General features: G+C 47.0%; 1 protein-coding gene across 4 annotated transcripts in view; it reads left to right on the top strand.

The window, feature by feature from the left end:
• The window catches only part of FANCE (FA complementation group E), a 194,545-nt gene that overhangs the window by 130,779 nt on the left and 35,796 nt on the right, over positions 1–27,970 (top strand). For all 4 annotated transcript variants that reach the window (XM_075333856.1, XM_075333853.1, XM_075333855.1 and 1 more), the window contains one exon: positions 17,087–17,162. In XM_075333856.1, the coding sequence (XP_075189971.1) occupies positions 17,087–17,162 (76 nt within the window). The remainder of the gene's footprint in view (positions 1–17,086; positions 17,163–27,970) is intronic.

Raw genomic sequence — 27,970 nt, 5'->3', positions numbered from 1 at the left:
ACGATCTTATCTCAGCCATCAATAGGCTGTTAGATATTTCTCCCCCAGCCCCTTCAGCAGAAGAGGCAGCGGCAGAGCAGGAGAAGTTTCGTTTCCTCTATCCCAAGCGTAAATTAAGTGCTCTGTTGGATCACTCTGACTTCAGAGAATCAATCCAGAAACACGACGCTCATCCAGAAAAGCGTTTCTCTAAACGTTCTAAGGATACACGTTATCCTTTCCCACCTGATGTGGTCAAGCGCTGGACCCAGTGTCCAAAGGTGGACCCCCCGATTTCCAAGCTTGCAGCTAGATCCATAGTTGCAGTGGAGGATGGCGCTTCACTTAAGGATGCCAATGACAGACAGATGGACCTTTGGTTAAAATCTGTCTATGAAGCTATCGGCGCGTCGTTTGCTCCAGCATTCGCAGCCGTATGGGCACTCCAAGCTATTTCAGCTGGTTTAGCAAAAGTGGATGCTATCATACATCCAGCGGTGCCGCAAGTGGCGCACCTTACCTCGCAGATGTCTGCGTTTGCCTCTTACGCTATCAATGCGGTCCTAGAATCTACCAGCCGCACCTCAATGGCGTCTGCCAATTCGGTAGTTTTGCGCAGGGCATTGTGGTTAAAGGACTGGAAAGCAGATGCTGGTTCCAAAAAATGTTTAACCAGCTTGCCTTTATCTAGAGATAGACTGTTTGGCGAGCCATTGGCTGACATCATTAAACAGTCCAAGGGTAAAGACTCCTCTTTACCCCAGCCCAGATCAAGCAAACCTCAGCAGAGAAAGTGGCAGCAGAAGTTTCAGTCCTTTCGAGGTTCGGGCAAAACACAATTCTCCTCGTCCAAAGGGACTCAGAGGACGCAAAGAAACTCAGATTCCTGGCGGGCTCACTCACGCCCCAAGAAAGCAAATGGAGGAACCGCTTCCAAAGCGGCTACCTCATGACTTCCAGTCCCCTCCCTCCGCATCTCCGGTCGGGGGCAGGCTCTCCCGCTTTTACGACACTTGGATGTCACAGGTCAAAGACCGGTGGGTGACAGACATTTTGTCTCGCGGGTACAGAATCGAGTTCAGTTCTCGTCCTCCAGCTCGGTTCTTCAGAACCTCCCCACATCCAGACCGTGTAGATGTCCTGCGGCAGGCGGTGGACTCCCTAAGAGCGGAAGGAGTAGTGGTTCCTGTACCGTCTCAGGAACAAGGGAGAGGGTTTTACTCCAATCTCTTTGTGGTGCCAAAAAAGGACGACTCGTTCCGTCCTGTTCTGGACCTAAAACTGCTCAACAAACATGTGCACGCCAGACGGTTCCGGATGGAAACCCTCCGTTCTGTCATTGCCTCAATGTCTCAAGGAGACTTCCTTGCCTCAATAGACATCAAAGATGCTTATCTCCACGTGCCAATTGCTACAGAACATCAACGTTTTCTACGTTTTGTGATAGGAGACGACCATCTTCAGTTCGTAGCTCTGCCATTCGGTCTGGCGACAGCCCCCCGGGTCTTCACCAAGGTCATGGCGGCGGTGGTAGCAGTCTTGCACTCTCAGGGACACTCGGTGATCCCTTACCTAGACGATCTACTTGTCAAGGCACCCTCTCAAGAGGCATGCCAACTCAGTCTACATGCTACGCTGGAGACTCTCCAGACTTTTGGATGGATCATCAACTTTCCAAAGTCAAATCTGTCACCGACACAGTCACTAACGTATCTTGGCATGGAGTTCCATACTCGAGCAGCGAGAGTGAAGCTTCCGCTAAACAAGCAGCGGTCCTTACAGACAGGGGTGCAATCTCTCCTTCAGGGCCAGTCGCACCCCTTGCGGCGCCTCATGCACTTCCTAGGGAAGATGGTGGCAGCCATGGAAGCAGTTCCCTTTGCGCAGTTTCATCTGCGTCCACTTCAATGGGACATTCTCCGCCAATGGGACGGGAAGACAACTTCCCTAGACAGGAAAGTCTCTCTTTCCCAGACGGCCAAGGACTCTCTACAATGGTGGCTCCTTCCCACCTCATTGTCTCAGGGAAGATCCTTCCTGCCCCCATCCTGGGCAGTGGTCACGACAGATGCGAGTCTGTCGGGGTGGGGAGCAGTGTTTCTACACCACAGGGCTCAGGGGACGTGGACTCCGCAAGAGTCCACCCTTCAGATCAATGTTCTGGAAATCAGGGCAGTGTATCTTGCCCTACTAGCCTTTCAACAGTGGCTGGAAGGAAAGCAGATCCGAATCCAGTCGGACAACTCCACAGCGGTGGCATACATCAACCACCAAGGAGGGACGCGCAGCCGGCAAGCCTTTCAGGAAGTCCGGCGCATTCTGAATTGGGTGGAGGACACAGCATCCACCATCTCCGCGGTTCACATCCCAGGCGTAGAAAACTGGGAAGCAGACTTCCTCAGTCGCCAGGGTATGGACGCAGGGGAATGGTCCCTTCACCCGGACGTGTTTCAAGAAATCTGTCGCCGCTGGGGGGTGCCGGACGTCGACCTAATGGCGTCTCGGCACAACAACAAGGTCCCGGCATTCATGGCGCGGTCGCGCGATCAAAGAGCTCTGGCGGCAGACGCCTTGGTGCAAGATTGGTCGCAGTTCCGCCTCCCATATGTATTCCCGCCTCTGGCACTCTTGCCCAGAGTATTACGCAAGATCAGATCCGATTGCAGCCGCATCATACTCGTCGCCCCAGACTGGCCGAGGAGATCGTGGTATCCGGATCTGTGGCATCTCACGGTCGGCCGACCGTGGTCACTTCCAGACCGTCCAGACCTGCTGTCTCAAGGGCCGTTTTTCCATCAGAATTCTGCGGCCCTGAACCTGACTGTGTGGCCATTGAGTCCTGGATCCTATCGTCAACAGGCTTATCCCAGGGAGTGGTAGCCACAATGAGACAAGCTAGGAAGTCAACTTCTGCTAAGATCTACCACAGAACGTGGAAGATTTTCTTAACCTGGTGCTCTGCTCAGGGAGTGTCTCCCTGGCCATTTGCATTGCCCACTTTTCTGTCTTTCCTGCAATCAGGGTTGGAAAAGGGCTTGTCGCTCAGCTCCCTTAAAGGGCAAGTCTCGGCACTATCCGTGTTTTTTCAGAAGCGTCTAGCACGTCTTCCTAAGGTGCGCACGTTCCTGCAGGGGGTCTGTCACATTGTGCCCCCGTACAAGCGGCCGTTGGATCCATGGGATCTGAACAGAGTACTAGTTGCTCTCCAGAAGCCGCCTTTCGAGCCTCTCAAAGAAGTTTCTTTTTCTCGCCTGTCACAGAAAGTGGCGTTTCTTGTTGCGATCACATCGCTTCGGCGAGTGTCTGAGCTGGCAGCTCTGTCATCCAAGGCTCCCTTCTTGGTGTTCCACCAGGACAAAGTAGTGCTGCGCCCCATTCCGGAGTTTCTCCCTAAGGTCGTATCCTCGTTTCATCTTAATCAGGATATATCCTTGCCTTCCTTTTATCCTCATCCGGTTCACCGGTATGAAAAGGACTTGCGTTTGCTAGATCTGGTGAGAGCTCTCAGGATCTACATTTCCCGCACGGCGCCCATGCGCCGTTCCGATGCACTTTTTGTCCTTGTCGCCGGTCCGCGCAAGGGGTTGCAGGCTTCTAAAGCTACCTTGGCTCGATGGATCAAAGAACCAATTATAGAGGCCTACCGTTCTGCTGGGCTTCCGGTTCCTTCAGGGCTAAAAGCCCACTCAACCAGAGCCGTGGGTGCGTCCTGGGCATTACGGCACCAGGCTTCGGCTCAACAGGTGTGTCAGGCAGCTACCTGGTCGAGTCTGCACACTTTCACCAAGCATTATCAGGTGCATACCTATGCTTCGGCGGATGCCAGCTTAGGTAGAAGAGTCCTGCAGGCGGCAGTGACATCCCCGTAGGGGAGGGCTGTTTTGCAGCTCTAACATGAGGTATTTCGTTACCCACCCAGGGACAGCTTTTGGACGTCCCAATCGTCTGGGTCTCCCAATAGAGCGCTGAAGAAGAAGGGAATTTTGTTACTTACCGTAAATTCCTTTTCTTCTAGCTCTTATTGGGAGACCCAGCACCCGCCCTGTTGTCCTTCGGGATTGTTTTTGCTGTTTGCGGGTACACATGTTGTTCATGTTGAACGGTTTTTCAGTTCTCCGATGTTAATCGGAGTTAATTTGTTTAAACCAGTTGTTGGCTTCCTCCTTCTTGCTTTGGCACTAAAACTGGAGTACCCGTGATACCACGGGGGGGTATAGCCAGAAGGGGAGGGGCCTTGCACTTTTGGTGTAGTGCTTTGTGTGGCCTCCGGAGGGCAGTAGCTATACCCAATCGTCTGGGTCTCCCAATAAGAGCTAGAAGAAAAGGAATTTACGGTAAGTAACAAAATTCCCTTCTTTGACCACCACAACAGCAAGCAAAACATAAAAAATAAATGAAAACATCATGGTGACACAAACAAATATTGGTTTACAAATTTCAGATTTATTTATTTTTTTAAATGAACTACACATATTTGGTATCTACATAATTGTACTGACTGGGACAATCATATTGCTAGGTCATATCTACTGTATAATGTACACTGTAAAAAAAAAAAGTGCAGAATTACATTTTATTTGCTATTTTGCCACACTTGAAAGTTTATGCCCGCTTTCCAGGATGCTGGGGAAAAATAGAATTGATCAATGGAACAAAAAGTTTGCGGTGATTTTCGGGTGCTGCAGGTACCCAGGAGCTTGTAATGGAGTTTAAAAAGATGATTTATTCAGGCACAACGCGTTTCTGGGACCACTGTCCCCTTCATCAGGTGCTGACATCATGTCCACAGTGGGACCTATTTATAATGGACATCATACACAGATGATTAAAATGATTCATTGCATCACAAAATTCGCTAATTAGTTAAACAACATCAATAAAATTGTTTAATGAAGAAAATGAATAAATAAGATATAAAATGTGATTAAAATACATGTAGCTATATCCCACATGTACCATTATGATAATAATAAATTGATCATCTACATATTGCATTGAAGGTATCTATATATATAATTGCCTTATTCTGTCTGTCTGTCTGTCTTGCTCCAAAATTGTGTCCTTACGGTGACACAAAGCTGATTGGCCGCTGGGCTCGCCATGGCCCCGCCCCCCCGCACGGATTGGCCGCTCGCCCAGGCTGCGCCCCCACACGGATTGGCCGGCCGCTCGCCCAGGCTCCGCCCCCCCCCACAGATTGGCCTCTCGCCCCGGCACCCTGCAGGCATTGGCAACTCGGCCACGCCCCGCCCCCCTCACGCAATGCACGCTAGCTCTGGCCCCGCCCCCCCCAAGCATTCCCCGAACCGACACGGTCACGGAGCCACGACTCCCAGGTGAGTACTGTACCCCCGGGAGCCCACATCAGCGTACGCCGCCAAACCAGCCGACACATACCCTCGCATTGCTGGGGCTGGCCGGCGTATGCTGGTGTGGGCTCCCGTGCGAGCGGGGGACGAGATACGCTGGTAACCATGGTAGCATAGTTACCAGCGCATCAAGGTCCTGCAGCGGCGGAACATACACACACGCACACACATAACAGCACACACGCACACACATACACACACACACATCAGATCACACTCACTCTCACACACACCTCACACACACATCACATCGCATCCACACACTCACAACATCCTGGGATATCGCTTGCTTCTCGGCGGCGATACTGTGCTGTGAGCTTCCAGGACCGCATGTGGTATCTCCGGATGTTGTGAGTGTGAGCGCGTATGTGCAATATCGTCAATGTGTGTGTGCGTGAGTGTATGCGATCGGGTGTGTGTGAGTGTATGCAATCGGGAGTGTGTGAGTGTGTGTAAGTGTATGCGATCGGATCTGTGAGTGTCGGCAGAGGAGCACGGCGTGCTGGAGGAGGCTGGGAGGAGAGAGGCTGATCCTGGGGAAGGCTGGGATGGGGAGGCTGAGAGAAGAGAGGTTGATGCTGGGGGAGGCTGAGGCTGGGGTAGGCTGGGAGGAGAGAGGCTGATGCTGGGGACCGAAAAGGCTGATGCTGGGAGGAGAGAGGCTGATGCTGGGGGAGGCTGAGGCTGGGGTAGGCTGGGAGGAGAGAGGCTGATGCTGGGAGGAGAGAGGCTGATGCTGGGAGGAGAGAGGCTGATGCTGGGGGAGGCTGGAAGGAGAGAGGCTGATGCTGGGAGGAGAGAGGCTGATGCTGGGAAGAGAGAGGCTGATGCTGGGAGGAGAGAGGCTGATGCTGGGGGAGGCTGATGCTGGGGGAGGCTGAGGCTGGGGTAGGCTGGGAGGAGAGAGGCTGATGCTGGGGACAGAAAAGGCTGATGCTGGGAGGAGAGAGGCTGATGCTGGGAGGAGAGAGGCTGATGCTGGGAGGAGAGAGGCTGAGGCTGGGGTAGGCTGGGAGGAGAGAGGCTGATGCTGGGAGGAGAAAGGCTGATGCTGGGAGGAGAGAGGCTGATGCTAGGGACAGAAAAGGCTGATGCTGGGAGGACAGAGGCTGATGCTAGGGACAGAAAAGGCTGATGCTGGGAGGACAGAGGCTGATGCTAGGGACAGAAAAGGCTGATGCTGGGAGGAGAGAGGCTGATGCTAGGGACAGAAAAGGCTGATGCTGGGAGGAGAGAGGCTGATGCTGGGGACAGAAAAGGCTGATGCTGGGAGGAGAGAGGCTGATGCTGGGATGAGAGAGGCTGATGCTGGGATGAGAGAGGCTGATGCTGGGGACAGAGAGGCTGATGCTGGGAGGAGAGAGGCTGATGCGGGTAGAGAGGCTGATGCTGGGAGGAGAGAGGCTGATGCTGCGGGCAGAGAGGCTGATGCTGCGGGTAGAGAGGCTGATGCTGGTGCAGCATGGGGGATGGAGCACGATGGGGGTGCGCAGCATGGGGGATGGAGCACGTTTGGGAGTGTGCAGCATGGCGGATGGAGCACGTTTGGGAGTGCGCAGCATGGCGGATGGAGCACGTTTGGGAGTGCGCAGCATGGCGGATGGAGCACGTTTGGGAGTGCGCAGCATGGCGGATGGAGCACGTTTGGGAGTGCGCAGCATGGCGGATGGACCACGTTTGGGAGTGCGCAGCATGGCGGATGGAACACGTTTGGAAGTGCGCAGCATGGCGGATGGAGCACGTTTGGGAGTGCCCAGCATGGCGGATGGACCACGTTTGGGAGTGCGCAGCATGGCGGATGGAGCACGTTTGGGAGTGCGCAGCATGCCGGATGGAGCACGTTTGGGAGTGTGCAGCATGGCGGATGGAGCACGTTTGGGAGTGCGCAGCATGGCGGATGGAGCACGTTTGGGAGTGCGCAGCATGGCGGATGGAGCACGTTTGGGAGTGCGCAGCATGGCGGATGGACCACGTTTGGGAGTGCGCAGCATGGCGGATGGAACACGTTTGGAAGTGCGCAGCATGGCGGATGGAGCACGTTTGGAAGTGCGTAGCATGGCGGATGGACCACGTTTGGGAGTGCGCAGCATGGCGGATGGAGCACGTTTGGGAGTGCGCAGCATGCCGGATGGAGCACGTTTGGGAGTGTGCAGCATGGCGGATGGAGCACGTTTGGGAGTGCGCAGCATGGGGGATGCAGCACGATGGGGAGTGCGCAGCATCGCAGATGGAGCACGTTTGGGAGTGCGCAGCATAGCGGATAGAGCACGTTTGGGAGTGCGCAGGGGATGGAGCACGATGGGAAGTGCACACCTCCCCCCAACACACACACACGCGTGCGCACTGCACAGCACACCACACACACACACTGGGAACGACAAACTGCCCTACACAGACACCCACACACACAGACAACGCTGCACACACACAACACCCAACACACAAACACCCCGGCGCACACAAATATACGCACATACTGCACAACACACACATTGCACAAAACATACCTCCCCCCAAAACACACCACACACACACAAACCGCGCAACACACACACACACAACGCTACAGACACACAGCGCTCCACAAACAACGCAACACACATACAACACCGCTCTCACCCCCGTCACACCCAGACAACACCCAGAACATGTACAGCGCCCTACACAAACACTTGGTAACTACACACAACAACATCTATATATAGGGGGTGCGCAGCATGGGGGATGGAGCACGTTTGGGAGTGTGCAGCATGGCGGATGGAGCACGTTTGGGAGTGCACAGCATGGCGGATGGAGCACGTTTGGGAGTGCGCAGCATGGCGGATGGAGCACGTTTGGGAGTGCGCAGCATGGCGGATGGACCACGTTTGGGAGTGCGCAGCATGGCGGATGGAACACGTTTGGAAGTGCGCAGCATGGCGGATGGAGCACGTTTGGGAGTGCGCAGCATGGCGGATGGAGCACGTTTGGGAGTGCGCAGCATGGCGGATGGAGCACGTTTGGGAGTGCGCAGCATGGCGGATGGAGCACGTTTGGGAGTGCGCAGCATGGCAGATGGAGCACGTTTGGGAGTGCGCAGCATGGCGGATGGAGCACGTTTGGGAGTGCGCAGCATGGCGGATGGACCACGTTTGGGAGTGCGCAGCATGGCGGATGGACCACGTTTGGGAGTGCGCAGCATGGCGGATGGAGCACGTTTGGGAGTGCGCAGCATGGCGGATGGAGCACGTTTGGGAGTGCGCAGCATGGGGGATGCAGCACGATGGGGAGTGCGCAGCATGGCAGATGGAGCACGTTTGGGAGTGCGCAGCATGGCGGATAGAGCACGTTTGGGAGTGCGCAGCATGGCGGATGGAGCACATTTGGGAGTGTGCAGCATGGCGGATGGAGCACGTTTGGGAGTGCGCAGCATGGCGGATGGAGCACGTTTGGGAGTGCGCAGCATGGCGGATGGAGCACGTTTGGGAGTGCGCAGCATGGGGGATGCAGCACGATGGGGAGTGCGCAGCATGGCAGATGGAGCACGTTTGGGAGTGCGCAGCATGGCGGATAGAGCACGTTTGGGAGTGCGCAGCATGGCGGATGGAGCACGTTTGGGAGTGCGCAGCATGGCGGATGGAGCACGTTTGGGAGTGCGCAGCATGGCGGATGGAGCACGTTTGGGAGTGCGCAGCATGGCGGATGGAGCACGTTTGGGAGTGCGCAGCATGGCGGATGGAGCACGTTTGGGAGTGCGCAGCATGGCGGATGGAGCACGTTTGGCAGTGCGCAGCATGGGAGATGGAGCACGATGAGGGGTGCGCAGCATAGGGGATGGAGCATGATGGGGAGTGCGCTGCATGGGGGATGGAGCACGATGGGGAGTGCGGAGTATGGCGGATGGAGCACGTTTGGGAGTGCGCAGCATGGCGGATGGAGCACGTTTGGGAGTGCGCAGCATGGGGGATGCAGCACGTTTGGGAGTGCGCAGCATCGCAGATGGAGCACGTTTGGGAGTGCGCAGCATGGCGGATGGAGCACGTTTGGGAGTGCGCAGCATGGGAGATGGAGCACGATGGGGGGTGCGCAGCACGATGGGGAGTGCGCTGCATGGGGGATGGAGCACGATGGGGAGTGCGCTTCATGGGGGATGGAGCACGATGGGAAGTGCACACCTCCCCCCAACACACACACACGCGTGCGCACTGCACAACACACCACACACACACACTGAGAACCACAAACAACTGCCCTACACAGACACCCACACACACAGACAATGCTGCACACACACAACACCCAACACACAAACACCGCGGCGCACACAAATATACGCACATACCGCACAACACACACATTGCACAAAACATACCTCCCCCCCAAAACACACCACACACACACACACAAACCGCGCAACACACACAACGCTACAGACACACAGCGCTCCACAAACAACGCAACACACATACAACACCGCTCTCACCCCCGTCACACCCAGACAACACCCAGAACATGTACAGCGCCCTACACAAACACTTGGTAACTACACACAACAACATCTAATATATATATATATATATAACAAAAATCATACATGAACTACACAATACGTAAATTCTAGAATACCCGATGCGTAGAATCGGGCCACCTTCTAGTTATTAATATAGTGCCAGTGTCTCTGCAAAGACGCCGTCTTACTCACCGCCCCGGCCGGGTCGCGCCGTCCTCTGCAGCGTGGCCATCCACGTGCTCTGCTGCCTCCTTCCCCTCCCGGGCTCTGTACATGCTGCACAGGGTTCCCGGGAGTGCTCCTAAGATGCGCTCGCACACCGGCCCTCTTCTTAAAGCCATTTCCAGGATATGCCTCTCAGCCTATGGTTGTGAGGTACTGTGTATTGAATACAGCCTCCCATTAGGAGAGGTGACGGCTAAGTGCCTCTAGTTAGCCAGTCAGTGTCCAGTGTGCTACCTAGATAATTGTCATGTCCTGATTTCCTTTTGGTAAGGGGTAAGCCCAGGGTCCCCCTGTGGCCCAGTGGGTCCACTAATCATGCTAGCTGCCTCTACACCAGCCGGGAGTAATACAATTATTACATTTTATTTTAATCAGTCTCCAATTGGCTACTAAAGGGGACCTCAATATTAGTAGGTGGTGTTCTCTATGCTGATGTTAAGACCAGGGCTGTGGAGTCGGAGTCGGAGCTCATTTTGGTGGAGTCAGAGTCGGTATAAAATGCACCGACTCCGACTCCTAAAATATATAATAAATTGGGGACAGTAGTGCAATGCAGAGTGTGATGAAAAAATTTTCATAGGAATTTGGGATACTTATGAAATGTCCTATAAATGTCTTTTCTATTCCTGATCTAAGGCTGCATTCACACACAGCGTTTTTGCTGCGTTTTTTGAGGATACGTTTTTCAGCTGCAAAAGCAGATCAGCTTTTTAAAAAACCGCATCACCTGAAAGGTTTTTGAGCTCCTAAATAATGCTTTCAATAGCAAAAGCAGATTAGAAAACACCAAAAACTGACATGCTCATTCTTTGTGATGATCCTCACAAAACGCTGTGTCTGAATGTCCTATCTTTTCACCCATTGCCTTTGCTGGGATGCCCAGAGTCACTGCATTTCACTGAATTATTTTGCCATCAGTGTTCGATATGTTTGTGACAAGAAAGAAATTTTTAGTAAGACACTGGCAGTAAAAGATAGTAAAGCTCATGAAATCAGCAGTTTCTCCAGGCCTTAGGCGGGCTTTGCACGCTGCGACATCAGTAACAATGTGTTACCGATGCTGCAGCGATAGTCCCGCCCCCGTCGCACGTTCGATATATAGTGAAAGCTGCTGTAGCGATTATTATCGCTACGGCAGCTTTACACGCACATACCTGCCGTGCGACGTCCCTCAGGCCGACGACCCGCCTCCTTCCTTAGGGGGCGGGTCGTGCGGCGTCACAGTGACGTCACACGGCAGGCGGCCAATTGAAGCGGAGGGGCGGAGATGAGCAGGATGTAAACATCCCGCCCACCTCCTTCCTTCCTCATTGCAGCCGGCGGCAGGTAAGGTGATGTTCCTCGCTCCTGCGGCTTCATACACAGCGATGTGTGCTGCCGCAGGAGCGAGGAACAACATCGCACCTGTCGCTGCACCGGCATTATGGAAATGTCGGAGGCTGCAGCGATGATACGATAACGACGCTTTTGCGCTCGTTCATCGTATCAAAAAGGATTTGCACGTTGCGATATCGACTGCGACGCCGGATGTGCGTCACTTTCGATTTGACCCCATCAACATCGCACGTGCAATGTCGCAACGTGCAAAGCCCGCCTTAGTGGAAAAAGGTCTGCAAGATTAGGAACGCAAAAAAAGAACAGGTTCTTGCCATTGTAATGGACAATGCTTCAAACATAAGTACAATTACACTGATGAATGAGAGCAATGAACAACAGCTAGAAGAACATTTAGGATTCAGTCTGTGTGAGATGGAGCCACAGTGGTGTTCATGTAACTGAGGAACAAACAGATATTACAACAGAAGAACAGCAAAATGATACTTTAGGATTAGATGATCTTGTTGAAGCTGCTTCAAAACACTTTCCTATTCATCACATGCACTTTGTTGTGCACAAGCTGCAGCTGGCAATAAGAGATAGTCTGCAAGAGGGACCCCGGTTTCACACATCCGTCTTTTAGCCGGTTTGGCGGATGCGGCGCACTCCAGTACAGTGTATACAGTACAGTGGCAGCGCGACAAACGACGGTCACATGCTATCATGTGACCGAAGTATGGGACCCGGAAGTTGCAGCGCTGCCACTGTACTGTATCGTACTGTACAGGCGTGCGCCGTATCCACCAAACCGGCGGAAAGCCGGATGTGGGAAACTGGGCGGACATGCTGGAAATCTAATTGGAAAAGTGAGGAAGCTGGTTATTGCCTCCAGAACCCCCGAAAATTGATTCCATCTTGAAGAGACGTGCTGGGAAAGGGGCAATTGTTGATCAAGCCACTCGGTGAGGCAGCACATATTTAATGACTGAGTGATTGCTTGAACTAAAATTGTTTCTTATAGATATGGTGAACCCTCAAGTAACATTAAATGAAGGTCAATGGACACAGGTGGCTGAATTGAAGGAATTGCTTAATCACCCATTTATCGTGACTAAAAAATTTCAAGCTAAGGATTTAACTCCTGGCATTTTCATAAGGGAGTGGAAGAACTTGCTATTTTGCCTGTCCCAAAGAGGAGGTTTAATCGCAGATGGCATTTCTGCTTCAATGAAATGGAGAGAGACACAGCTATTGGAAAATAAAATTCTTCTGGCAGCGGTTTATGATGACCCAAGTCATTGTATACTGCTTGATGATCAACAGCTTATAAAGGAAAAGAAGCTTTGAGTGATGTAGCAGTTAGGATGAGCGGTTACAGGACTACCAGGCACAAGAGGACTTGGGTCCTGACAGTGCTACTGCAGCCATATCTTCATCCTCATCAGATGAGGAGTTTAACTTTGACAAATATTTGGATGACATGGAGCAGGCAAAGCGTTGCCGCAAGGAAAAAGATTTCACTCTGTCTCCTATAGCAGCAGATTGACCAGATTTCAGTAAAATTTTTCACTTGCTCTCAAAGAAATAAAAAAATTCAACCGTTCATCAAAACTGACTGTGCATGAGGCAATCCTTTATACCCAGAAATTGTTAGAGATGTTGCCCAAGTGGTTACGGCTTTGCCTCCAACCCAAGTTACTGTAGAGAGGTTGTTCTCTAGCCTTAAAATTATTAGGTCAGAATTGAGGTAATCTGCGAAGGAGGATCTGATGGAAGCAATTCTATTTTTCACAACAAATTCAAAGACTGGACAAATGTTATTTAGTATGTTTTTGTTGAAAACTGTTTTTTGCCACTTACATAGTGTATTACATAGTGTATTACATAGTGCATTACATATATTTATAAGACGCACTTTTGTTCCCCCAAATTTTGGGGGAAAGTAGGGGGTGCGTCTTATAAACCGAATATACGGGGGGTGTACATATATATATATATATGCGGTGCTGGGAGCTGGTGAAGCTGCGAGCGGCAGCGTTTGATCTCCTGCTCCCACTCATAATATGCACAGCCGCTGTCCATCAGCAGCGTGGTGCTGAAATCGCATCGCGCTCATGGGCTGGGGCAGGGGGGCATATTATATCTGCCTGTGCTTACCTTTGATCGCACATGATCCCCCCCTGTGTTAGATATGGCCACCATGCTGCTGCTGCCCATAGTAAAATAAAAAAGCTTTACTTACCTCCAGCGCTGATCTCCCGTCTCCTGCTGCTGCTGTCTGTGATAAGGCACGCAGAGATGATATCACTCTGCCGTGCCGATCACATGACCGGTAGCAAGAACCAGGAAGTGCAGGAAGCCGGAGCTCAACTGCGAGGAGGGAGACACAGGAGGGACAGCGCTGAGAAGGAAAGAGTGTTTTATGTTATTATGGGCAGCAGCATGGGGGCATATCTAACACAGGGGAGATGTGCCATCTATAGGGGCCATGGGCAGCTTTATGGGGGCCATATCTAACAGGGGAGATGTGGCATCTATAGGGGCCATGGGCAGCTGTATGGGGGCCATATCAAACACAGGGGAGATGTGCCATCTATAGGGGTCATGGGCAGCTGTATGGGTGCCATATCAAACACAGGGGAGATGTGCCATCTATAGGGGCCATGGGCAGCACAGGGGGACGTGTCCCAGCACAAGGGGGCTATATTCAATATAAGGGGGCCATATCCAGATTAAGGGGGGCTAATTTTAGGATGGGGGGCTATGAGGGACGCATACCCTATATGATTTGTTAGACGGACACTGGCATTATAAGATGGACCCCATTTAACATTAAAAAAAAAAAATTGTCTTTTCCTTCACCAAATTTGGGGGTGCGTCTTATAATCAGGTGCGCCTTATAAAGCGAAAAATACGGTAATAAACTATGTAAGTGGAAAAAAACAGTCTTCAACAAAAACATACTAAATAATAACATTTAGTATAATGCTTATATTTAAGTGAAAAATTTATTGTAGTACTATGTGAATATCAGACATTTAATCATTTTTATGATACAATAATCAAGATATTTAGATAAAACATAAAGTATATTTATTGGAATACAGCTTTAGAACACAAAAAAATAATAAATTGTAAATATGTCATACAATATGTAATTACCGTATTTTTCGCTTTATAAGACGCACTTTTGTTCCCCCAAATTTTGGGGGAAAGTAGGGGGTGCGTCTTATAAGCCGAATATACGGGGGATGGGGGGTATATATATATATACACACTGCAGGGTCCAGGGGAGGTGGGGGCAGCTTTGGAGCGGTGCTGGGGGCAGGTGACAGCTGCGAGCGGCAGCGTTTGATCTCCTGCTCCCGCTCATATAATATGCACAGCCACTGTCCAGCAGTGTGGTGCTGAAACTGCATCATGCTGAGGGGCTGGGGCAGGTGCGCATATTATATCTGCCTGCGCCCTCCTTTGATCGCACATGATCCCCCTGTGTTAGATATGGCCCCCTTGCTGCTGCCCATAGTAAAATAAAAAAAGCTTTACTTACCTCCAGCGCTGATCTCCGGTCTCCTGCTGCTGTTGTCTTGTGATAAGGCACGCAGAGATGATATCACTCTGCCGTGCTGATCACATGACCGGCAGCAAGAACCAGGAAGTAAGGAAGCCGGAGCTCAATTGCTAGGAGGGACAGCGCTAAGAAGGTAAGGAAAGAGTGTTTGTTTTATTTTATTATGGGCAGCAGCATGGGGGTATATCTAACACAGGGGAGATGTTCCATCTATAGTGGCCATGGGCAGCACACATGGGGGGCATATCTAACACAGGGGAGATGTGCCATCTATAGTGGCCATGGGCAGCACACATGGGGGGCATATCTAACACAGGGGAGATGTGCCATCTATAGTGGCCATGGGCAGCACACATGGGGGGCGTATCAAACACAGGGGAGATGTGCCATCTATAGTGGCCGTGGGCAGCACACATGGGGGCCATATCTAACACATGGGAGGTGTGCCATCTATAGGGGCCTTGGGCAGCACACATGGGGGCCATATCAAACACAGAGGAGGTGTACCATCTATAGGGGCCATGGGCAGCACAGGGGGACGTGTCCCAGCACAAGGGGGCTATATTCAATATAAGGGGGCCATATCCAGATTAAGGGGGGCTAATTTTAGGATGGGGGGCTAAGAGGGACTTATACCCTGTATGATTTGTTAGACGGACACTGGCATTATAAGATGGACCCCATTTTACATTAAAAAAAAAATTATCTTTTCCTTCACCAAATTTGGGGGTGCGTCTTATAATCAGGTGCGCCTTATAAAGCGAAAAATACGGTAATAAACTATGTAAGTGGAAAAAAACAGTCTTCAACAAAAACATACTAAATAATAACATTTAGTATAATGCTTATATTTAAGTGAAAAATTTATTGTAGTACGTCTTATAAAGCGAAAAATACGGTATGCGTGTGTGTGTATGTATATGTATATATGTATATATATATATATATATATATATAATATATATATACACACATACATACATATATATATAAATATATACATACACACAAGATATATATGTAATCTACTGTATATTACATAGTGTATTACATATTTTCAATTTATTACAGTTTTTTGTGTTCTAAAGTTGTATTCCAATAAATATATTTTATGTTCTATCCAAATATCTTGATTATTGTATCATAAAAAATATTAAATGTCTGATGTTCACATACACATGTTCATGTACTACAATAAATTTTTCACTTAACTATAAGCAATATATGTAGGAGTCGGGGTCGTGGAGTCTGAATCGGTGCAAGGGAAATTGAGGAGTCGGAGTCGAAGGTTTGGCTTACCGACTCCACAGGCCTGCTGTGAACCACAAAATAAACAATTTTTCCTTTCAATTCTAACATTGGAGTGCCCTAGCTTAAATTATTTTTGTCTTTACGGGATTGGACCCTTCCAGAGCACCCACTCTTTTTCACAGAAGGGCCGTGTTATCTTCTTTTGTTGATAGTACCTGATGAAGGAGACAGTGGTACCAGAAACGCGTTGTGCCTGAGTAAATCATCTTTTCAAACTCCATTACAATCTCCTTGGTACCTGCGGCGCCCGATAATCAATAAAACTTTTTGGTTCCATTGATCAATCAGTAGATCTTGGAATAATAATAAATTCCACAATTTGATGTGTTTAAAATGTGCTGAGATCTTATAAATGTGCCCCTGCTGTCTAGCGACAGTTTTTGCTCATGCAGGAACATGGTCGGAACATACCACTGCTCTTCTCCAGGTGAGGGTGCAAATGAGTATATTATACAGGACAGCATTGGATTGCAGCTGATTTATTTTATTTTTTTTGTGACAGAATCACCTGCGATCACATGCTGTCCTGTCAGTAGTGAACAAGAAAAATTTTACTTTTTTTTTTTTTTAAATTCATGAAAAATAGAATAAAGAAAATAATTGGTATTCTCAAAGCCGTAATAAATTATGTAATAAAATCAACAATAAACCTCCAAAAAAAGTAATCAGAATCCAAAGTGCCGCAGTGCATTTTTCATAAAGGGTTGTACCAGACAAGACTTCCGTTGTTGTCATGTGCTTAGTGAATGGTTACATATTCACTTCACTATTTGTGTTGTCATTCTAACTCTAGATGACCCCTTCTCTTTCTCTAATCTCAAATAGGGTCCGCGTATGCAGATTTTCTTTTACGAATAATTTCTGAATGCCTTGAGTTTCATGAATTACATTTGTGTATTGAGTAAGTATAATGTTTATTTGTTTATTTAATAACTGTTAATTACTTGTTGCAAACGGCATACATTCCTTCATGGCAATGGCTTCTGTCGGCAGAATTTTGTGCCTACTTATTGTTCAGCAGTAATTTGAGGAGCATAGCAAACGTTTCAAGATGTTGAATTGGTCTTCAATTAAGCATCTGTGGGACTTGTTGAAAAAATAAAGTTGCCTCCTGCTAAGGTGCTTGGTACCACATTCCATAGGATTTACTTCTGAGGTCTATGATTAGATGAGTCTGAGATGACTTAGCAACATGAAGGGCTGATCTGTGTATACATAATAAATACAATCTGTGTATACATAGTTATGATGGGGTCCTTCTCTCATATCACACAATCAACAGAGCGAGAGATGGATGAACAATCCAAAGAGCATTTATTCTAAGGAAATCGAATGGTCCATAACATAATCCACCATACAGAGGGTAAAACATAGTAAAGAAACACGAATATAGTCCAGAAAGCCATAAATAAATGTCCAGGTCTCTCTGAGAAAGCCGCACCTTCAGCCCAGAGGATCAATCTTCATCCTTCTCTCTTCAAGTTCTCAAACAGACTGCCTCATCCGTCCAGGTAAGCAAAGAGGTTTACTCGTACTGACCTGGCTAATCATACTACTAAGTCAGTTTAACCATATAGTGAACATGGTAAATAAAACCCCAAAATACAATTGTGGAATTGCATTTTTTTTTTTCAATTTCACTGCACTTGGAATTTTTTTTTTCCATTTTCTGGTAAACTATATGATAAAATGAATGGTATCATTCAAAAGTACAACTCATCTTGCAAAATACAAGGCATCATATTCCTGTATTGATGGCATAATAAAAAGATATGGCTCTTGGAAGAAGGGGAGGAAAAAACAAAAAAAAAATGGAAAATGGCCATAGCGTGAAGGGTTTAAAGAACTTTTGAGATAATTGCCCAATTAGCTTTGGTCCCTTGAAAAAGAGGCAGCTACATATTGAAGAGCAGTAATTACCAAAGTCTTACTCCAATTAGGATGTGAATGCCCTCAAATTAAAGCTGAGAGTCTGCACTTTAAGCCCATATTGATTATATAACTATATCTTAAATATGTTTTGGTAAACAGCTAAAATGCCAAAACTTGTCACTGATCAAATATTTCTGGACCTAACTGTATATTAGGTGATAAAAGCAGGGCTGTGGAGTCAGAGTCATGGAGTTGGAGTCGGTATAAAATGGACCGACTCCTAAAATATATAATAAATTGGGTACAGTAGTTGAATGCAGAATGTGCTGAATATTTTTTCATAGGAATTTGGGAAAGTTATGAAATGTCCTATAAATGGCTGTTCTATTCCTGATGTAAGGCTACATTCACACACAACGTTTTTGCTGCCTTTTTTGAGGATACGTTTTTCGGGTGCAAAAGCAGATCAGCTTTTTAAAAAAAACGCATCACCTGAAAGGTTTTTGAGCTCGTAGATAATGTGTTCAATAGCAAAAGCAGATTAGAAAAACCCCACACAAACTGACATGCTCATTCTTTGTGAGGATCTGTTTTTGAGCCCCAAATCGGATCCTCACAAAACGATGTGTCTGAATGTTATATCTTGAAACCCATTGACTTTGCTGGGCTGCCCAGAGTCACTGCATTTCTCTGCAAAAATGGATCCGCAAAAACGCTGTGTGTGAATGTATGTAGCGTGAGGATCTAGGCTTTGTCTTAGCTGAGATAAGTCTGTGCTGCACTTGAGCACCAGTGAAAATCCTCCTCTACAGGCAAGGGTAAAAAGTAAACACACTCAGAAAGAAGGAAGGCCTGCACTCATCTCAGAATTGCTAGAGTGAATAGGATAACAAGATTAAGGTAATTACTTCTTAAAGCATATTTAATCTTTCAATAAGCGGTGCATAAATCAATAGTCCAGTATACTGTATGTTCTCTCTGTATGCTTGATGCTTGTTTGTTTTTTCTTTGAGCTCATGTACTTTTGGGAGGATAACTTCTATACAATATACATACAATATACAGAGAAAATACAGCAACAGGATTGATGATTACTTATATGAGGACTTGTATAGGTATAGAAGCCAAAACATGAAGTTATTAGCTCTGCTATCAGTTTCTTTGATCCTGGAGTATGATACACAACAAACTTGCTCCCTCCCTCCTCCACTCTTCATAGACTGAAGCAATTAGATGTGAAACATTTAATGAGCTGTACTTAAGAAAAGCCTGAGATTGGAAATTCAAAGTAAAGCTATCTAATGACATATTTTACAAACTTTATATTTGTCATCTGTACTATTGATTTATACAAAGTTTGTTTTATTTCTATCTAAAATTATACAGTGGGGAAAGTAAGTATTTGATACACTGTCGATTCCTACATACAAAGAATGGAGAGGTCTGAAATTTTTATCATAGGTAACTTCAACTGGGAGAAACAGAATCTACAGGAAACGTCTGACCTCTGTACTTGCAAACAAAGGTTTCTGTACCAAATATTAAGTTCTGTTTTTCTCATGTATCAAATACACATTTTTTTCATGCAATAAAATGTAAATTATTTAAATCATACAATGTGATTTTCTGGATTTTTTTTAGATTCTGTCTCTCACAGGTGAAGTGTACAATTAAAGACCTCTCCATTCTTTGTAGGGGGGGAAACTTGCAAAAATTGTCAACGTATCAAATACTTATTTTTCCCCAGTGTACATGGTTCCCTGTTCTTGCTGGAATTATAATATACATTATTTTTTTTATAGGACAAAATTATTTTGAGAGTGAATTTATATTATTACAAAATGTCTAAGAAGCTCCCTATGAAGTCAGCTGTATTTGAGCATTTCACAGTGACTCAGGGTGAAAAATATTTTGTGTGTCAATGTATGACAAGTGACTCAGATGAAAACAAATGCTGTGATGCCAAAATTAGTGCATACTCAGGCAGTGATAAAAATGCTCCTACAAGAGCTTCCAATCTAAAAATAGGACTTACTACTTACCGGTAATGATGTTTCCAGGAGCCATCATGACAGCACGGTAGGAGTTGCTCCTTTGACCTTTACAGGGACAAGAAACGCAAGAGGTTAAAAGCCCCTCTCCATCACCCTCTCCTCAGTGATTTTTCAAGTACCACACCAGGATGGGAGATAACGCCATTTTATTATGCATATTCGTACAACAGACACGTAACAACAAAAAAGGGAGGGAAACAATAGTGCTGTCATGATGGCTCCTGGAAACATCATTACCGGTAAGTAGTAATTCCTATTTTCCAGGAAGCCTCATGACAGCACGGTAGGAGAATGCCAAAGTAATCCCTATGAGGGGGGGACAACAGCCTGTAAAACCTTCCTACCGAATGAAGAGTGATGATCGGTGAGAATATCCAGTTTATAGTGCTTACAGAACGTGTGGGGACCCACGTCCATTACAAGAAGTAGTCAGTAAGCCCGTTATATCGAAAATAGCGTACACAGTTCCCCGTTCCCAAGGTTTTATTACCTGTTTGGGCGACGTCAGGTCCCGTTCCCGCCTCCAGCGCTCCGTACCGGATCACACGCCGCCTTCCTGGGCGCTGCCATTTACCGAACCAGGAAATGCGGAAGTGTTTGCACTGCGCATGCGTCAGCGTGTCAGGCTGGAACGCATGGCGCGCGCACACCCGGAAGTGCCATATGGCTGCGGCAGACAGCGGGATGCCGAGAGCCCTCGCTTGAGGGAAGCGGCTGGTGCCGGGAACTCCTGCTCCACCGGCTGGCTGAGGGACCTCTCCTTTAGAGGTGTCGGCCAGGGACTGCTTGACAGGCTGGAAGGAGAGAGCAAGCCCCCCCGATCCGCCTGGACCCCGTACATCCCGACGGTAAGACTTGCGTCCGTCCTGTACAGGGACAGGAAAAACACTGAGGAGAGGGGGATGGGGAGGGGCTTTTATCCTCTTGCGTTTCCTGTCCCTGTAAAGGTCAAAGGAGCAACTCCTACCGTGCTGTTGTGAGGCGTCCTGGAAAAGACATTTACAACGCTTCCACCGAGAAGTTTTCAAAGCTGTGACTGAGAAAGATAACAGCACCACCAAAAAAACAGTGCCCAGCACTTCCTGCCAGACAAAGGTGGAGGAAAGAGCATCTCAAACATCATTAACAAGATATTTTGTAAGTGAAAAAGTTACTGTAACAATGACAGCAGATATGTTTAAATGACAGCTCATACAGCTTGTTGTGAAGGACGGTGTACCATTATCATTATTTGCACGACCAGCTTTTACAGCTCTTAATGGAGAATTGGCCTGCATACTTGGTGTTTCTCTGGAAAGAGAAAGTATTAGAAAATTAGTGATTGAAGAAGCCCTTAAACAAAAGGAAGATCTTAAAAAGACTCTCAAAAGACGTTTCATGTTTCTTAAAATGGATCCCTGCACACGTCACAGAGTGAACTATTTTGCCATAAATGTTCGATATGTTTATGACAACAAAGAAATTGTTACCAAGACACTAGCAGTAAAAGATACTAAAGCTCATCACAACAGTCAGTTTCTCCAGGCCTTATTGGAAAAAGTTCTGCAAGATTACGAACTCAAAAAAGAACAGGTTCTTGCTATTGTAACGGACAATGCTTCAAACATAAGTACAATTAAACTGATGAATGAGAGTAATGAACAACAGCTAGAAGAAAATTTAGCATTCAGTATGTGTGAGATGGAAGGCCACAGTGCTGTTCATGTAACTGAGGAACAAACAGATATTACAACAGAAGAACAGCAAAATGATACTTTAGAATTAGATGATCTTGTTGAAGCTGCACTTTCATGATAGCAAAGAGAAATGCACGACTGGTTTCTTTAAGAAATGGAAAACATTCATAGAAAGGAATTACTCTCAAAAAGAGATCTCTAACATAATCCATCGCTTTTAAGTTACGGCGTGGTATAGTTGAGGAGAGTTGGATGGCTCGTTGGGGAGATTGAGGATAGAACGGTAAAATAAAGAATCCCTATGTTTTGATGTTAAAAGGTTAATTTAGGGTTTTTGTTGCACAATTTGAAAACTCATATTTTTGCCACTTACATAGTTTAGTACATAGTGTTATATATATGCACTATGTATATATTTTTTTATATAATATATATATATATTTATACACACACAATATACAGTGTATATATATAGATATATATATATATACACACACACACAATATACAATGTATATCTATCTATCTATATATATACAAAATGGATACAGCCGCACACTAAATGCCATCAATGTATAAGGGAACTCTGGTACTGTATTACTGCTATATGAAAAAATGAGATTTTTAGTTTATGAATTGGCCAATGCATGTAAGCCCGGAAACCAAACGGCAAGGTAAATCTCAATATTCCGGCTCCCTAACTAAAATGCCACTATCTAGGTTAAAAACATCCATGCCTGGGCACCTAGACTAAAAATCTAACTTGAAATGCCACTATCTGGACTAACCTCCATGTCTGGGCAGCTAGGACTCCTGGTATAAGGATTGTGAACACAGCCTGGTTTATAGGGCGGAGTGCTCAGTCAGAAAAAAAAAACCAAAACAGACATGGAGGTTAGTCCAGATAGCAGCTGTATCCATTTTGTATTTGCTAGGTTTTTTCAGCTGGCACCTATACACACTTGTAGGATGTGCAGGTCAGTCTTTTGAAATATTTGCAGTGAGTTTTTTTCTGACTGAGCACTCCGCCCTATAAACCAGGCTGTGTTCACAATCCTTATACAAGGAGTCCTAGCTGCCCAGACATGGAGGTTAGTCCAGATAGTGGCATTTCAAGTTAGATTTTTAGTCTAGCTGCCCAGGCATGGATGTTTTTAACCTAGATAGTGGCATTTTAGTTAGGGACCCGGAATATTGAGATTTACCTTGCCGTTTGGTGTCCGGGCTTACATGCATTGGCCAATTCATAAACTAAAAATCTCATTTTTTCATATAGCAGTAATGCAGTACCAGAGTTCCCTTATACATTGATGGCATTTAGTGTGCGGCTGTATCCATTTTGTATTTGCTAGGTTTTTTTCAGCTGGCACCTATACACACTTGTAGGATGTGCAGGTCAGTCTTTTTAAATATATATATATATACATATATATATATATATATATCAGTACAGACCAAAAGTTTGGACACACCTTCTCATCTCTAGAACAACTATTAAGAGGAGACTTAGTGCAGCAGGCCTTCATGGTAAAATAGCTGCTAGGAAACCACTGCTAAGTACAGGCAACAAGCAAAAGAGACTTGTTTGGGCTAAAGAACACAAGGAATGGACATTAGACCAGTGGAAATCTGTGCTTTGGTCTGATGATTCCAAATTTGAGATCTTTGGATCCAACCACCGTGTCTTTGTAGAAAAGGTGGACGGATGGACTCTACATGCCTGGTTCCCACCGTGAAGCATGGAGGAGGAGGTGTGACGGTGTGGGGGTGCTTTGCTGGTGACACTGTTGGTGATTTATTCAAAATTGAAGGCATACTAAACCAGCATGGCTACCACAGCATCTTGCAGCGGCATGCTATTCAATCCGGTTTGCGTTTAGTTGGACCATCATTTATTTTTCAACAGGACAATGACCTCAAACACACCTCCAGGCTGTGTAAGGGCTATTTGACTAAGAAGGAGAGTGATGGGATGCTACGCCAGATGACCTGGTGTCCACAGTCACCAGACCTTAACCCAATCGAGATGGTTTGGGGTGAGCTGGACCGCAGAGTGAAGGCAAAAGGGCTAACAAGTGCTAAGCATCTCTGGGAACTCCTTCAAGACTGTAGGAAGACCATTTCCAGTGACTACCTCTTGAAGCTCATCAAGAGAATGCCAAGAGTGTGCAAAGCAGTAATCAAAGCAAAAGGTGGCTACTTTGAAGAACCTAGAATATAAGACATATTTTCAGTTGTTTCACACTTTTTTAAGTATTTATTCCACACGTTTTTATTCATAGTTTTGATGTCTTCAATGTGAATCTACAATTTTTAGAGTCCTGAAAATAAAGAAAACTCTTTGAATGAGATGTGTCCAAACTTTTGGTTTGTACTGTATATAGATTACATAGTGTATTACATATTTATAATTTATTGTTTGTGTTCTAAAGTTGTATTCCAATAATACCATGTTCTATCTAAATATCTTGATTATTGTATCATAAAAATGATTAAATGTCTGATGTTCACATTGTACTAAAATACATTTTTCACTTAAATATAAGCAATATACAGTCATATGAAAAGTTTGGGCACCCCTATTAATGTTAACCTTTTTTCTTTATAACAATTTGGGTTTTTGCAACAGCTATTTCAGTTTCATATATCTAATAACTGATGGACTGGGTAATATTTCTGGATTGAAATGAGGTTTATTGTACTAACAGAAAATGTGCAATCCGCATTTCAACAAAATTTGACCGGTGCAAAAGTATGGGCACCTCAACATAAAAGTGACATTAATATTTTGTAGATCCTCCTTTTGCAAAAATAACAGCCTCTAGTCGCTTCCTGTAGCTTTTAATGAGTTCCTGGATCCTGGATGAAGATATATTTGACCATTCCTGTTTACAAAACAATTCCAGTTCAGTTAAGTTTGATGGTCGCCGAGCATGGACAGCACGCTTCAAATCATCCCACAGATGTTCAAGGATATTCAGGTCTGGGGACTGGAATTCCAGAACATTGTAATTGTTCCTCTGCATGAATGCCTGAGTAGATTTGGAGCGGTGTTTTGAATCATTGTCTTGCTGAAATATCCATCCCCTGCGTAACTTCAACTTCGTCACTGATTCTTGCACAGTATTGTCAAGAATCTGCTGATACTGAGTTGAAACCATGCGACCCTCAACTTTAACAAGATTCCTGGTGCCGGCATTGGCCACACAGCCCCAAAGCATGATGGAACCTCCACCAAATTTTACTGTGGGTAGCAAGTGCTTTTCTTGGAATGTCGTGTTTTTTTGCCTCTATGCATAACGCCTTTTTGTATGACCAAACAACTCAATCTTTGTTTCATCAGTCCACAGGACCTTCTTCCAAAATGTAACTGGCTTGTCCAAATGTGCTTTTGCATACCTCAGGCGACTCTGTTTGTGGCATGCTTGCAGAAATGGCTTCTCTCGCATCACTCTCGCATACAGCTTCTCCTTGTGCAACGTGCGCTGTATTGTTGACCGATGCACATTGACACCATCTGCAGCAAGATGATGCTGCACGTCTTTGGAGGTGGTCTGTGGATTGTCCTTGACTTTTCTCACCATTTTTCTTCTCTGCCTTTCTAATATTTTTCTTGGCCTGCCACTTCTGGGCTTAACAAGAACTGTACCTGTGTTCTTCCATTTCCTTACTATGTTCCTCACAGTGGAAACTGACAGTTTAAATCTCTGAGACAACTTTTTGTATCCTTCCCCTGAACAACTATGTTGAATAATCTTTGTTTTCAGATCATTTGAGAGTTGTTTTGAGGAGCCCATGATGCCACTCTTCATAGGAGATTCAAATAGGAGAACTTGCAAGTGGCCACCTTAAATACCTTTTCTCATGATTGGATACACCTGCCTATGAAGTTCAAAGCTCAATGAGGTTACAAAACCAATTTAGTGCTTTAGTAAGTCAGTAAAAAGTAGTTAGGAGTGTTCAAATCAAGAAATTGATAAGGGTGCCCATACTTTTGCACTGGTCAAATTTTGTTTAAATGCGGATTGCACATTTTCTGTTAGTACAATAAACCTAATTTCAATCCAGAAATATTACTCAGTCCATCAGTTATTAGATATATGAAACTGAAATAGCTGTTGCAAAAACCCAAATTGTTATAAAGAAAAAAGGTTAACATTAATAGGGGTGCCCAAACTTTTTCATATGACTGTATGTGGGAGTCGGAGTTGGATTCGGAGTTGGTGCAAGGGAAATTGAGGAGTCGGAGTCGCAGGTTTCGCTTACCGACTACACAGCCCTGGATATAAGTAACTGACTACCATTCCAAAAGAGAAACAACTTAAACTCTATGGTACCGTATATACTGGCGTATAAGACGACTTTTTACCCCCTTAAAATAATGGCTACAGTGGGGGGTCGTCTTATACGCCGGATATACGGGGGTGTGTGTGTGTGTGTATATATATATATATATGTACACTGCAGCGTCCAGGGGAGGTGGGGGCAGCAGCTCTGGAGCACAGGGGAACGCTGCGGGCTGCAGCCTTTGATCTCCTGCACCCGCTCATATAATATGCACAGCCGCTGTCCATCTCCAATGGTGCTGAAATCACACGCAGTGATGGGCTGGGGGAGCGGTGCATATTATATGAGCCTGCGCCCCCCTGTGATGGCACATGCCCACCCCTGTTAGATTTGGCCCCCAGGCTGCTGCTCATTCTAAAATAAAAAAGCTTTACTTACCCCTGCAGTGTTTCTCCCCGTGTCCCTGCTTCCACTGTGATCAGGCAGGCAGAGATCTCAGCCTGCTGTGCCGATCACATGACCGTACTGAGAACCAGGAAGTGGAAGAACAGAAGCACGGAGGGAGACAGGAGGGAGCTCAGCGCTGCAGGAGATAAGGAAAGAGGGTTTTATTTTACTTTGGGCAGCAGCCTAGGGGCCATATCTGACACAGGGGGACTTGTGCGATCTATAGGGGCCATGGGCAGCACTATGGGGGCGATATCTGACACAGGGGGACTTGTGCGATCTATAGGGGCCATGGGCAGCACTATGGGGGCGATATCTAACACAGGGGGACTTGTGCGATCTATAGGGGCCATGGGCATCACCATGGGAGCGATATCTAACACAGGGGGCTTGTGCGATGTATAGGGGCCATGGGCAGCACTATGGGGGCGATATATAACACAGGGGGACTTGTGCGATCTATATAGGGGCCATGGGCAGCACTATGGGGGAGATATCTGACACAGGGGGACTTGTGCGATCTATATAGGGGCCATGGGCAGCACTATGGGGGCGATATCTGACACAGGGGGACTTGTGCGATCTATAGGGGCCATGGGCAGCACTATGGGGGCGATATCTAACACAGGGGGACTTGTGCGATCTATAGGGACCATGGGCAGCACTATGGGGGAGATATCTAACACAGGGGGACTTGTGCGATCTATATAGGGGCCATGGGCAGCACTATGGGGGCGATATCTAACACAGGAGGACTTGTGCGATCTATAGGGACCATGGGCAGCACTATGGGGGCGATATATAACACAGGGGGACTTGTGCGATCTATATAGGAGCCATGGGCAGCACTATGGGGGCGATATCTAACACAGGGGGACTTGTGCGATCTATAGGGGCCATGGGCAGCAGCATGGGGGCGTTATCTAACACGGGAACGTGTGCAATCCATAGGGGACCATAAATATAAAGCGAAAAATACGGTATATATCATACAGCAGGGGTCGGGAACCTATGGCTCGCGAGCCAGATATGGCTCTTTTGATGGCCGTATCTGGCTCGCAGACAGGGCTCCTACCTGTCTATGGGCAAATGCCGGGGCCCTGGAGAGCCGGGGGGGCCCACTTGGCCTCGTCAGTTCTCCTGTCCCTTGGCCGGGGCCCACTCGCCTTTATAGTTCTGCTGCCCCCGGCCGAGTTCCGGGGACCGCAGTCCTCGGCAGCAATCTGCGGCGCCGTCACTTTAAGGCGCGCAGACATCCTGTTTTGAATTTCATCTGTGGGCGGAGCTACCGCCTTCTCAGTCCCACAGATGAAGGAGGCGAGCTTCTGTCCGGCGCTGTGTGGGCCCCCTCTCCACCGTGACCTAATCGGGTAA

The sequence above is a fragment of the Anomaloglossus baeobatrachus genome, chromosome 2 (assembly GCF_048569485.1).
Source record: "Anomaloglossus baeobatrachus isolate aAnoBae1 chromosome 2, aAnoBae1.hap1, whole genome shotgun sequence".
Classification (NCBI taxonomy): Eukaryota; Metazoa; Chordata; class Amphibia; order Anura; family Aromobatidae; genus Anomaloglossus; species Anomaloglossus baeobatrachus.
Note: the sequence above shows the minus strand (reverse complement) of the source record. Positions and strands in the feature narration are given on the sequence as shown.